General features: G+C 35.3%; 1 protein-coding gene across 5 annotated transcripts in view; it reads left to right on the top strand.

Annotated features, from left to right (window-relative positions):
* The window catches only part of INPP4B (inositol polyphosphate-4-phosphatase type II B), an 881,338-nt gene that overhangs the window by 738,961 nt on the left and 128,167 nt on the right, over positions 1-14,210 (top strand). For all 5 annotated transcript variants that reach the window (XM_053582182.1, XM_053582180.1, XM_053582181.1 and 2 more), the window contains 2 exons: positions 3,211-3,388; positions 13,884-14,087. In XM_053582182.1, the coding sequence (XP_053438157.1) occupies positions 3,211-3,388; positions 13,884-14,087 (382 nt within the window). The remainder of the gene's footprint in view (positions 1-3,210; positions 3,389-13,883; positions 14,088-14,210) is intronic.

The raw sequence follows: 14,210 nt of genomic DNA, 5'->3' as shown, positions 1-14,210 counted from the left end.
TTTGCTATGTGATTTATCTTTTATCTCTCCGTGATAGGACCTACCTAGTTACAACATACAAACATGAGGATGGGGTGTGTGTATGTGTGTGTGCCTTAAATTAAATTAATATTAAATGTAATACATTAAATTATTTTAATTATTACATATTACATATTTATTTTTCAATTCATATCTGATAAATAGAAAAATTTTATGAAACTAATCTCAATTTTCATCTTCTACGATTTGCAGTATTATTTATATCCTATAACAGGTTATGTGTTCAAGCAAATATTTTGTCTTTCTTCGAGTTTTGTCTGATTGATAGTTGACTCAAGTGTTTGGATTCAGTTTAAATTTCATATCACTATAAAATAGAGTTTAGCTATATTCTTTTTATCTATATAATTAAATTATACTTATAACTTTCCATTTAAGAAGCTATAGCTGTTAAAATATACGACATGTTTAAAGAGTAAGGTACTGAAGAGGTAGATGAAATTTATGTAGACTTAAAAGTATTTTGTGAGTAGCGATATTTTTTCTCTATACTATACTATTTCATCCTGGACACCAACATTGGTTTTTATCGTGGAAAATGAATCTTTCAACCTTATGAGGTGAGATGCTCATCGTTAAAAGAACCACCAATGCCTGCTCCATAACTCTGCTCCGTAAAAGACAGACTGAGCAGAGCAGCAAGAGGGAGGAGTTAGGGTTACCTCCCATGGCTGTGATTAAAGAGTGTCTTGGGGGAGGATTGGCAGTGTCTTAGGAGAGAAACAATGATGAAAAAGTTTAAGACAGAAACTCTGGTAATGAGAAGAGAACTAAAGGAATGTGTGCTGAATATAAAGATGGAATATAAAAGTAGCTTTGTAAAAGGTACTAAGAAAATCAGAATAGCTTACGGAGAACATTTATCAGAGGTGTTGTATAGCACGATCAGAGAGTCAGAGGGGATCTCAGAGTCAAACCGCTGGCAGCAGGTGTCCTTAAAAATGCTCTGTTGTCCACCTGTAGCAGATCTGGTCAGTGCTAATTACAAATGCTGCAGCCTGCTGAAGCAGAATTTCTCAGTCTTGCCAAGGAGTCTGCATTTTTTTCATTGAACACATAGGCCCTGTGCTCATCCCCAAGTCAATCTTCTGACCACTAAAATTCAAGCTCCATTAAACTAAGTAAACAACATGCAAAAAATAACTTTTGGAAATAGATGTATTAGAATCAAATGGAATGGAGACATTAAGGGAATTTGCAGAGTAAGAAATATGCAGAAAAGATAATAGACATAGGCATTTCAGAAGGCAGTAGTGAAGCAGCTGGAAGGAAATGGGAGTGAGGGTATGAGAGAGAGGCTCAGCACTAGGAGTCGTGTGACAAGAGAGATGGAGACCACACATGGCCGTGAGCATCCTAGCTTCTGAGGGATGAGCTGTGAGAGCCCTGTCAGTGTCACTGAGATGACACCAGGAGGCAAACTCTACTGACACAAGAGCAGACCAGTGAGGAGGGACCACAAACCAGCTACTACACACAGTCCTGTGTTGGGTGTGTAGTTGGTCCTACTCTCTGCCCTTGGAGCTGCTGGGGATTGATCATGCTCTCCACCCCAGTGATGCCTCTATATCTTTGGGTAGTCATTGTCTTTGCAAAGTAACAGAGTTATTTGACTTACTAAAGCCTTAGTACACTCCCACGTGAGATCTTCAGTTTCATCCGCACAATGAAACCAGAAAGAGACATAAGTAATAGGCAGGGACTATTGTTTTCCTCCACTCAATTGTTATTTTTCATTTGCTTTAATTTGCAATGAAGTGTATATAATAAGTACTTAAGGTAAGTTTTCTTTGAAGCTCTCAGTTCTGACATTTAAAAGTCTGCGAGTAAAAAATTGAGAAGAAATCTTTGAAAGGGCGTCACAAACTAGCAATGTTATTTCTTAGCCTTTATAAACCTGCAGCCCTCATGGACTTCTTGTCCTAACTTCTGAATAGCCCAAGTATTTGTGGTCATTTCTTTTAATAATTTTGCAAAATGTATAGACTCGACTAGATAGAATATTCATTACATCTTTACAATAGAGTATCGTCTCCTTAAAGATTCTGATAATTTCCCCTGAAAAATCATTAATGTAACAAGAAGAGGACAGAGAATGCTTCCTAGATGTTCATTTTTTTTTAGTGGTTTCTGACTTTTCAGAATGAGACATGGAATTATGTAAGGGAGCCATTCAATAAATATTCAACATAGGCTTCAAGGTTTTGTGAAAAACTGCAGCAACAGTTGGGGGTAATGGGAAATGAGCAAGGGTGTACCAGGCTGTGTTTGCGCCCTGACCTCCCTCCTCTCTCCTGGCTGGTGTGATGCTGTTTAACTACTTTTCTGCTGGAATGTGCCCTTCATCTCTCCCAGTGAAACTGGGTGAAGATTCCTTCACTCCAAGGAATCTCTGCTTCCATGATGTGCTTAATCCATTCTTAGATGATTATAAAAGCCAAGACTTCTTCAGTTAAAAATCTGTTTGATATTTCTTTATAAATCAAATGGAAAACGACAAGAAACAGAAAGGATTATGATAAAACAACATAATGGAATTTTTATGCTCTAAGTGTCCTTTCCCTATCCAATAAAATTCACCATATTCCCACTTAGTATTCATTTATTTTCTCCTCATTTTGTGGCTAATTTTCCCTCTCCAACTTCTCACCCAGTATCAGGCGGGAAACTATAGGTAGTAGGTATTGGGTGCTTACTTCTGCCAGCCACTATTTTAGGCATTTTGTCTGAATGATCTCTGATCATACCCAACTCATAGAATTGTTTGGATGATTATTTTCACTTTCCTGGAGAGAAAGCAGAAGGCTGCCCAAGGTAGTAAGTGGTAAGCCAGGATTTAAATTGAAATTGGCTTGAATATAAAAGCTCATACTTTCATATAGCCTCAAGTTCATTAGAAATTAATATTAATACTAATTTTAATACTAATACTTGACATATATAGAATCTTCATATTCTTTATGAAGCTTTACCTAGAGTCTAAAAAGGTATCTTCATCATCTTAGGTAAAAATTGCTAGGGCATTATAAAAATGTGTCACAACAGTTCTTATCTGTTTAGTAGGAAATAGTGGTACCTGAAGTTCTGTTTATCATTTACCAAACTCTTTTAGAAGCTACAAATTCTTTTTGCTCTTTGTATAACTTACCTTTATCTTTGTTGTTGCAGTACTGGGTACCAGTTTATTTACTATTCACCTGAAAACACAGCCAAAGCAAAAGAAGTTCTCAGCAACATCAATCAACTACAACCCCTCGTAGCAACCCATGCAGACCTACTGCTTAATTCTGCAAGCCAGCATTCTCCAGACAGCTTGAAGAATTCTTTAAAGATGCTTTCAGAAAAAGTAAGATCTAAATCATCACTACAGTCGGGAAAATGAAATACTCAAATCCCCACTGGTGTTGCTTTCTGCATACATTGCCTTTCATAGCATCTGGAAATGTAAAAGAGACTAGGTTAAAAAGTAGGCTTCAAAGTATTGCCATAGGATCAAAATGAATCGGCCTCGTTCTCTTTTCAAATATTACTGAGCACTATTTTTTTTCTTAGTAGGAAATGAAACCTTTTATTGGTTGGTGTATATCTTCTTTTTTCCTTGGCATCCTTTATTTTCTTAGGTTTATGGTTTTATTAAATGAATTAAATTAGATTTTGCAAATTATTTTCCCTTAGTGATCACCTAATTTTTATGCATATAAAACTATACATTTCAATAGGAATGTCACTTCATTAGAAAAAAGAACTTCAAGGATTTATATCAGTGTTGAGGGATACATCCTCATCCTCAGTTTGCTTTTATTATCTACCGGGAGAAGGTCCTAAAAATTTCCAAAAATATTTGTTATTTAAAAGTAATGGAGCCTAAGACTTAATTTTTCCAAGGGTGGCTTCTTCCTATATCTTCAGTAACAAAAGCAGTCTGGCATGGGGTAAATGCTCAATATCAACTTCCAGAACTAAAGAGAGACCCCACACTGTAGAAAGAGAACCAAGAGAGGAAAAGACAAATTACAGCTTGATTTGAAATATAAACCAAATATCCTGGATTCCAATTTCACTGTGCTATCCTTTACCTGTGCATTCTAAGGACATCGTGTAATTTATTATGACACTTCCAATAAATAGGCCCTTGAAGAAACCTACGAGAGAAAATTCTCACAATTCTAGAATAAGATAGCAGTGTAGTTTTCCACTTCTCTGAAGAAAAGATTCATAGAAATCTGGTTCTTATCCTTGTCTATACTTTTTATTCAGCTGTGTGAATTCATAAAAATAATAATACCTTATATATATTTAATATTTTAGTTTAAATTATATAGTTTTATACATTTCTTCATAGACGATAACTAATTTATTTTCATTAAAAAATAGCTAACATCTATTCAGAAAGGTTAAGTAAATTGGTAAATTAAGGGAAAAATCAAAACTCAAGATCTGCAGTTCAAAATGCAGCATCCCCTTCTGGCCAGAAAAGGTGCCTTCATCATGAAAAGAAAGGAAAATATTGACCCAAATTTTACAAATAACTACTTTGTGTCAAATAATGCAAGCAACTTCATGCCTTACGTTACTTGATTCAATCTTCATAATTGTGGGAAACATGTTATCTTTATTTCACATGGGAAAAGCCTAAAGCTCAGATAATTTTTTTTTAAATGCACAAATTCAAGAAGCTAGGTCAGTCCAGGATTCAGATAAAACTTGGTTCCAAAGCTAGATCTAGGTGATTATAGGATGGGAGCTTGTTCTGGTATTCTCCATCTAATATATAGGTTTTGACATTTGCTTCTTTAATTTTTTTAAAATTTTGCTAGAGTATCTTTTCAGTAACTCTTAAATATGTTTTTATAGCTCGGGAAAAAGGGAAAAGGAGAGGAAGTTGTTTCATATTGCATATAGTGAAATAATACAGTTTCAGTTTGATTTGTTTCTTTTTGAGATTTATAGATGAGGTAAGATTTTTCTGGGTTCACCCAAGTTGGACGTTTTAGCAAACAGCACAGCGGCGCAGCGATTACGGAGCAGTATTTATATTCTCCTTGTGCACTGGGCAGGGATTTGTCATTTCATACATCATTTACAACTTGCTGCAGTGATCTGGGGGAGGAGGGCAGGTATTTTCTTCTGCTTTAATCCAGCATTGCTTCCACTTTCCCCTCTACATTTCCCCTCTGAATAGATAAGCTTTGTCTGCCAATCAATCTCTCAGCCCTTAAAAGTAGGGTGATTTGTTTTTAAGTTGTAAACTATTCATTTTTTTAAGAATTTATGCCTAGAATTTCAAGGAATTATCAGAGTTAATAGTTGTATTGTAATATTATTGAAAATTATTGATAGCTCTGGGTTTGGAATAAAGTATGATTCACAAATTCAGCCTAAAAGAGAAATAGTTTTAGGGGTATCTTCAATTTAAATATAATTTAACATTAACAGAATTTAAAATTCGAAAGTTTTGTTTTTAACTTTCAGAGATCTTGTATACATGAATTAAAGAATAGAAATCTGTTCTTCCTTGATAGTTCCTTGTTTCATTTATTGAATCTGAACTAATGTGTTCAGAAAATAAGTATTTAGAGTTATTGTCTTAGGGACTTATCCATATAGTATATTCAAGATATAACAAGAATTGTCTGTATTTATATGAGGGAACAGTGAAGTTTTTATAGCCTTTGAGCACTTCAATGTGGAGGAGTTCACTGTAGTAAATTGGGGTGGCTGGGGAATGCTCTGAGGGCAGCCCCATGTGGTGAGGAAGGAGGCATTTGGTTTTGTGGAGTGTGGAGATGGCATCTCTCCCCTTAGGTACTATCTCATCCAGAGAGGATAGTGATGAAATCATCATCAATTAAATATATACTCCGAGTCTGAAAAAGAAAGCAAGGGCAAGATGGAAACCTAACTTCTCTAACAGGGAGTATTCAGGGAGTCTCAGAGTAAACAATATTTGTAGATCCAAAGGCAGTTCACATCATCTCTACTGTCACTAAGAACCAAGCCACAGGGCCAGGCCTCCCCAGCAACCTTCCTTTCATCTATAATACCCATCGACAGGAACAATAAACTTAATTTACTAATTTATAAAAAGTAGTACTATTTCCTGAATTTTCTAGACACTATGCCTAACACAAAGGTTACAAAATGGAAAAAATAAGACAAAGTCCTATTCTTAAGAAGAAACTCATGATTCTTGGTGGTAATAGTTGTGCTGATAATGAATGGGACTAAAATAGCTAGTGGATACTTCATGGTGTGAGGTAGAGTTAGAAGAGCTTCAATTTTCACAATTCCATGAGGTAGATAACTATTATTTTCAACATTTACTCTTCTTAATCCTATGAAGTAAGTATTGTTAGTATTCTCATTTTACAGTTAGGAAAACTGAGGTACAGAAATACAAAGTAATATTCTCACAATCTCATACCTTCTGTTTCTGGCTCCAGATGCCAGAAACCACTGTTCTGTATGTTCAAATGTACCATAAGTGTAATGTTTATACACAAGACTAAGGAAATGTGTGGTGCAAAAAGAGAGTGTAGCTGAAATGTCACAAAAATGAATATTTTTATAAAGGTTTTATGTTGTAATATGCACAAATAGTTATATTGTAATTTTTAATATCTTAGTATACCGTCTGATTGATGTTGGGTTTTATTGCTATATATTAGTTCGTGAAAATATTAAATAATTTTATGATGCAGTATATGAAGGGTAAGCTCTGAGTTAATCTGAATAATTCCAACAGAAAGGCAAAAAATAGGGCAGAATTTTAACATAAGACATAAAAGGTTAATATGCGTAATAGAGTGAGATAAAAATGCATTTTCCTTTTCTTTGAATTAGAAGTATGTAATTCTATGCAAAAAAAAAAAAAAAAACCCCAGGATATAGGTAATGTAAAGAAATTTGAACTGAAAAATAAGGTCCTACATATGGGCACTGTGTAGGAATCTCTCACAGCTGAGAAATGCACGTGACATTAGCTTTCAAATGCCCATCACTTTCTCCATTCTGTTGAGATTGATAGACCTTGTTTAGAAAGTCATTACAATCCTCATCAAAACGCACTATTGAGCACTTAATAGTGTGTGATATTGTATTTGATGCTATATGACAAATAGTACATAGACATGGCCCTTAACTTTTATAACCAAAGAATTTAAAAGAATGAGAGGTGTTTTACAATATTACCATTGTTAAATGGTTAAAAAAATGGGTTATGTCACAAACAGTATTAGAGGATGTGTTCACGTCAGCGGCAGAAATCCTCACAGCTTCTAATTCCTTAGTGACCTTTCAACCTCAATATACTATACCAAAACATTCTATTATATTCAAATAAAAATAATATCATTCTAAAATTTAACTTAGGATTTTTTAAAGAAATATTCTGTTTTCAGTAATAGCGATGCCAGGAAGTTAGTGTGGCAAGAAGTTGAAGGCATACATAATATAGAGAAGAAAATTGGTTATGTTGGTTACTTGGATACCTCTACTGAGAAGAAAGATTTTGTTTAATCATTTTAAGCACTCATAGGTCCATGGCAATCCCAAAGTGAAGGAAAGAACTTAATAAGTAGAGGTTTTCTAAAATTTGTTTTTATGTTGGTGAAAGTATATATTAGGGAGTCTAAGGAAACTTAAGCATAACTGGTTTACTTGGAAATGAAATTTTAGTATCAGAACTTATGTTTCTGTTTTTCCACAATCCACTTTAAATGGGAAGCATTTAATTGGTTAAATAAGTAATATTATAAAATAAAATTACTGTTCATTAGAAAATTAGAGAATAGGAAAAATTAAATTAAGAATGTAATAATTAAAAAATAACATTAAGAATGAGATTTGTACATAAAATGTTTGGAATTGGAAATTCTGCTGTGTATGATGGAGTAACGTGGATTATCCAACCTTAAACAAAAATAATGGTTTTTAGGCATTGGAAAACAGGTAGCAAAGTAAAGTAACAAGTCGAATAATCCTTTCAGTTACCTAGGTGACTTAGAGCAATTCCAAGGCTGTAGCAAAGGGAAGCTGAACCCAAAGTCTCTTTTTGCTTTGAGGGGACAGAGGTTAGAGTTTAGAAAGGCCAAGATTTAGAATTCCCAGAGCAGAGTGGAGGAAGGAGTGTCACACAGAGCCTTGGAGGTCTGGAAACAAGTGCCTTTAAATCTCTACCTGGGAACTGATCTATGCATGAGAATAAACTATGCTGATCCAGGGGCAAAGATACCAGAAATAAACAGATAACAACAATTCCTGGTGGTGACACAAGACTGGTAATAGTTCATCTTTCTTAGTGGCAGAGCAACATATCTTGTAATACACAGGGAATTGAGTCTGTGGAGGTGAGTAGTCCTATACTGAATCTAAATTAGTCCTAGATTAAAGGCTGCTCTTGACTTACCCTAATAAGGCTTTAAAATTAGGCTTGAAAGGATCCCAGAGATTCCAAGTAACTTGACACCTGAAAATCCAACATTATTTAAATCTGGCAACCAAGAATGTAAAACCAAAATGCTTGCTATCTGATATATAGAAAACATTCAATTAAGTAGGAAAATATGACCTGTATCCTAAAGAAAAATTAAAGGATATAAACAGATCAGAAATGACAGAGAAAATTAAATTAGCCGATAAGGACTTTAAAGTAACATTTGTAAATATGCTCCATGTATTTAAGAAATTAGAGAAAAATTTCTTGACCAAGATGAAGAGAATATTGTAAGAGTTTAAAAATAATTAAATAGATGCGAGTCTATATTTTAATATTGATAGCCTTTGGATATACAACCTAAAAGAAGGAAAAATTAGTTTAAGAAAATTAAACCAACCAGTAAAGAGCCTGTGGAAGTATCCACCTGTAATGTAGAAACGATCTTAACTGGGACTAGCTGTGGGAATACTTTTGAAATTATTGGGAAGGTACATAATCAGAAGAAACTGATGACTAATCCAGAAAATGGATGTTACTGAGGATGATTCAGAAGTTTGGACTCTGAGTTCCTGAATAGTAATGACACCACCTAGGTAGAAAATCTGGAAAGAACAAATTTACTAAAACAAAACAAAACAAAACATAAAAAACTTGAGTTCAAACTGGGGCTTCTAAACTCAAGGGATTTTCAGAGGAAACAGTTGATAGAACTGATTCAAGAGATGGATAGAGATGGGTTTTAGAGACCTTTGATGACACTTAGAGCTGTGAGAAAAAGAGTTACCACGCCAACTAAATAAAATGCTTTTGAGGAGCACAAGTCCCCTGGGGCTCACTTATCACATTTTGGGTGACAAAAGGATGAGGAGTAAAAGGTCAGTCAAGAAAGAGGAGTCTTAAGGGTGCACTTCAGAGTTTCCAATGAGCTCCCATAGGAGTGTCATATGTAGCCATTGTAATTTTGTGCAAACTGGGAAAAGTGACTACATAATTTATCCAAGGTGAAGGGGTCAAAATATATGAGCTTCCCGGTGTCAATTAGCCTCTAATTCTGCTAGGTTCAGTATTCTTTCTGTTAAGGAAGATCGAAAGCACATCAATGCACTCTTGACAGAGTATAGCACAATTTCTCTATGAAATAATTAAAATATACCAAATATCACAACAGCATTTTTTCTTGCTGCATACATGATTACTAAAATAATTATCACTTGCTTATGCCATTGGCTACTTCTGTATCATAGGCAATACCAGCCATTGCCTTAATTTCTTTTTTCAGTGAGAATAAGAAAATTCCAAATAAAGAAGGACTTTGCTAAATTTCTTGATATCTGTAGCTGAAAAAGAGTGGTTTTAAATGAACATGCCCTAACTATTCCTCTTCCATTAATATTCAGAAAACTAGGAAATTCTCTTCCCTTATCCCCAGGAGAAGTACTTTTTAGTCATTTTATACTTGCTGATTATTCTGTGTATTGCTTTGAAGAATAGTTGTATGGGGAGACAAATTGGAAAAATGTCAGTAAAGCTGGGAAACGCATCATTTTTAAGATAGCATTTCTCTTTCATTTTCTAAAATCAAAAATGAAATAGATATGCCTTGGGGTCAGATTTTTTTTTTTTTACTATATTATTAAGTTGATATTTTAAACAATTGCTTTGCCTACCCGTATGGTGACATTTAGCTAGCCTTTCTTGTTTCATTTATTATAGTCCAAGCTGGGTTGGAAAAAGAAAAAGGTTTTTAGAAAGTCAGTAGCCACTTGGACCCATGGTCAAATCTTTTTCATGCTCTCATCTTCCCTAGTATCATCCCATTTGCAAGAACAGCAATATAGCAGTTTTCTCTTATCTCTCAGGGATCTATTCCAAGACCCCCAATGGATACCTGAAATGCTTGATAGCCCAAAGCCCTAAATATACTTTTTTCTTATAAATGCATATCTTTATAAAGTTTAATTTGTAAATTTCACACAGAGATTAACAACAAGAACTAATACAATAGAATGAATATAACAGGTTCTGTAATAAAAGTATGTGAATGTGGCTAGGTGGCTTCTCTATCTCTTTCTCTCAAAACTTCTTATTGTACTTACCCTTCTTGTGATGATGTATGATGATACTGTGCCTACTGTGATAAGATGAAATGAGGTAAATGACACAGGCATTGTGACATAGCTCTCTGATGTAGAATTAGGCTACTATGTATGGGTTACTTGAACACAGTCCTGAGGTACTGTGACCCTCAATCTCATAACTGAGACAGCTGCTAGGTAACTACTGAATGGGTAGCGTATACAACATGGGGACACCTGACAAAGGGGAGATTCCTGTCCTATGGAGAGATCCCAATTTAAGCCTTAGGCATTATTTCTGAAATATTTTATCACATATTTTCAAACTGAGGTTGACTGAGGGTAACTGAAACCATGGAAAGCAAAAGTACAGACAAGGTGCAACTACTGTATAAAGCTGTGTTGGGATTAAGGGATTACATTCACGTCCCTAAGCTGATTTATTTATTTATTTAATTTTTTTTTTTTTTTTTTTTTAGTCAGAGTCTCACTATGTCATCCTCAGTAGGGTAATGTGGTATCATAGCTCACAGCAACCTCAAACTCTTGGGCTTAAGTGATTCTCTTGTCTCAGACTCCCAAGTAGCTGGGACTACAGGCACCCGCCACAACATCTAACTATTTTTTGTTGCAGTTGTCGTTGTTTAGCTGGCCCGGGCCAGGTTCACACCTGCCACCTTCAGTAGTGTATGTGCTGGCGCCATAACCGCTGTGCTATGGGTGCCGAGCCAAGCCAAGCTGACTTACTTTGATTGTAAAACATCTAGGGCCTACACTAGTCTATATTACTGAATAGTGCTTATCAAATAAGGTCAGACTTTTTTTTTTACATCACATGAATATTGCAATGGAATATGTAGGCATTTTCTAACCAATTATTATTCTATGAACTGGTGATTCAGAGAGTTGCCAAGGAGTCAAATTTTCTCAGTACAGACACAAAATGAAATTTCAGGTAATATTCTGTTTAAGATTTTTGTGCCTCATTTTCTGTGATCCAGAGAAATTCTGGGTTGTAAAATGGCAGGAACCCACTGCATCATCTCATTTGCCTTTGGTGGTAAATCAACTCAAAGGAGATTTGAATAAATGATGTGGAATCTCTGTGTGTTCATGCTGTGGGAAGAAAATGATGGTGATTACAAGTACTGGAGAAGATTTCATTGGGTATGAATAGATATTTAGCTACATGGTAATTATGCGAGTATTATGAGGACTGGAACAGTAGTAGCAAAAACTCACAGAAGGCAAGCTGTTTTGCTCTAAAAATAAATCAAAGAACTTATTGGAACCATCAACAAAGAAATAGTTTAGTTAAGCTGAATGGGAGTAGATTCACGTCTTTAATATTTAAATTCACATTGATGGGTACATTCATGCTATGTGGGAAATTATGTAAATAACATGTTTCCTCATTTTGCTATGACTACACTGACTTGTTTGAGTACTGTCTCGCCAATTTTTCCATCAGCATTTTTTTTTTTTTTTTTGCAGTTTTTGGCCAGGGCTGGGTTTGAACGGGCCACCTCCAGCATATGGGGCCGGCGCCCTACTTCTTTGAGCTACAGGCATTGCCCCTCCATCAGCATTTTTATTATATCTTCCATTCTCATTTTAACATTTCATTGTGATGATCAATGAATACTTTTTGTACCTTTCTAGTATCAACTGCCACCTTATTTTGTTTACCTAATTTATCCAAAATATTTTCCAATCGTTTATTCTTATATATTCTGTTTTTTCATGTCTTTCTTTTACCTGAAAAGTGGCTTCAATATGATTATAAATCAACAGAATGTTTAATATATACAGTAAAATTTAGTTATAAAGATATACATGGGCAATTGTGGTCAAATGTTTAAAACACTTGGGTAGTTGAGGTTAGGAAGATGAGGAAGAGGGACAGACACTCTAGTTGATGGTGGGTTGTGAATAGTACAGACTATGGAGAAAAGCTACTAACTTTGTCAGAAAACTTTGGATCTGTTCCATTTGTGCTCCCGGTAAACTGAATACCCTGAAAGATATCACTACACTTCTTTCTTGGTGTTTTTATCTGGTTAATTAAAAGTTTAACTTTAAGAACCCTTTCAGCTCTAGAATTTTATGATTTCCTGCAAAGGCATAACTAGGCAGATGTGGAAGTCTTATTATGAACTGTTTTCCATATGGTTTAACTGGTTTTCTTCAAATGCCGATACAACAGGAAGATTTAGAGATAATTGAGTAACAACTAGTTAGGTGCGGAAGTGCACCAAGAAATAATTACCTTGACTTACCACCATGGTGAAGTCAGCATTATATCCAAGGATGTCTCATTAAATGGTGATTATATCAATTATTATTCAGTATAACGCTATGAGTTAAGGGGGCCCTTCCTTACAAATTACAGAGCATGAATATGTGAACAATATGGGTCATTGCTTGACTTACTTCTGTAATTTGAACAGATTGTTAGGCCACATGCATGTGAAGTGTACATAATACAGAAAATCAGTTACTACACCCTTCAGGCTATTACAGGGCAAAGCTGTTTGCAGTCAGGAAATTGCAAAGTACAGCTGTGAAGTTCTTTATTATTGGGAAACCTTCATTCCTATAGGACTCAGTAGATATTTGTCACTAACTTATGAAATCTACTACAGCAAGTTTCTCTGTAACCTCATTAACATTAAGCTTAACTAGAACAATTGTGTAGAGGGGGTGATAATGAGGAGCCAAAGCTAAATGTCTTGATGAAGAAAACTGCTGGTGTCATCTCTGCTGCTGAGATCTGTCCATAATGCTCAAAAAAAAAAAATAAAAAATAAAGTCCTGTGACTTTTTTGAAAAGATTTCTCTTGCTTTCTATAGCCTTCGACTCTGCTTAAAATACAATTTCACACTATTTTTAATTGCACACAAACTTGATGGCCACCTAGCATAAAATGTACATAATCTGATTACATTTTCTTTTGAGATGTGTTTCAAATTACTTGAAAGGTGCAGCAGGCAGATATCTGTTGTTCAAATGATAATCCCCAGGGAAATTCATCTCCCAAGACAGGATTTGGAACTAAAAGGAAGGAGGTCAAGGAGACAGATGGTGTTTATAGTGCATTAAAAAACCTCAGCATTAGCTTTAAAACAGTAGGCCTTATGGCCTTGGCAGCTCCCCCAAACCAAACTGTTTTTCATTGATTGGTCTGAATCATTTTCTCTCTTTGGTGTCTGTACTTTTTCCACCATATACTCTGCTTAAGTACTAACAAATCTGCTGTTGACCTTCTCATAACTCTATACTGAGAGGCCTGTTATGGTGTTTCTAATCTTTATCAATTTCCTTCCAGACAGAGCTTTTTGTACACGCCTTCAAGGATCAGCTAGTCAGGAGTGCTCTTTTAGCACTGTACACTGCAAGGCCAGGCGGCATCCTTAAGAAACCATCTTCTCCTAAGAACAGGGCAGAGGAAAACAGTCCCCCAGACCAACCCCCACCAATGGGAAGGCAGGACTCCATCCCACATCACTCAGACTACGATGAGGAGGAGTGGGTAAGTCTTTTGCACATCACTTGCCTCTCAATCTCTTGATGTTTTACCATGAAAAATAAAGCAAGCGTAACAAGAAAGCTCTGCTTAACCAAAAAAAAAAAAAAAAAAAAAAGGAAAGCCATC

The sequence above is a fragment of the Nycticebus coucang genome, chromosome 1, assembly GCF_027406575.1.
Source record: "Nycticebus coucang isolate mNycCou1 chromosome 1, mNycCou1.pri, whole genome shotgun sequence".
Taxonomy (NCBI): Eukaryota; Metazoa; Chordata; class Mammalia; order Primates; family Lorisidae; genus Nycticebus; species Nycticebus coucang.
Note: the sequence above shows the minus strand (reverse complement) of the source record. Positions and strands in the feature narration are given on the sequence as shown.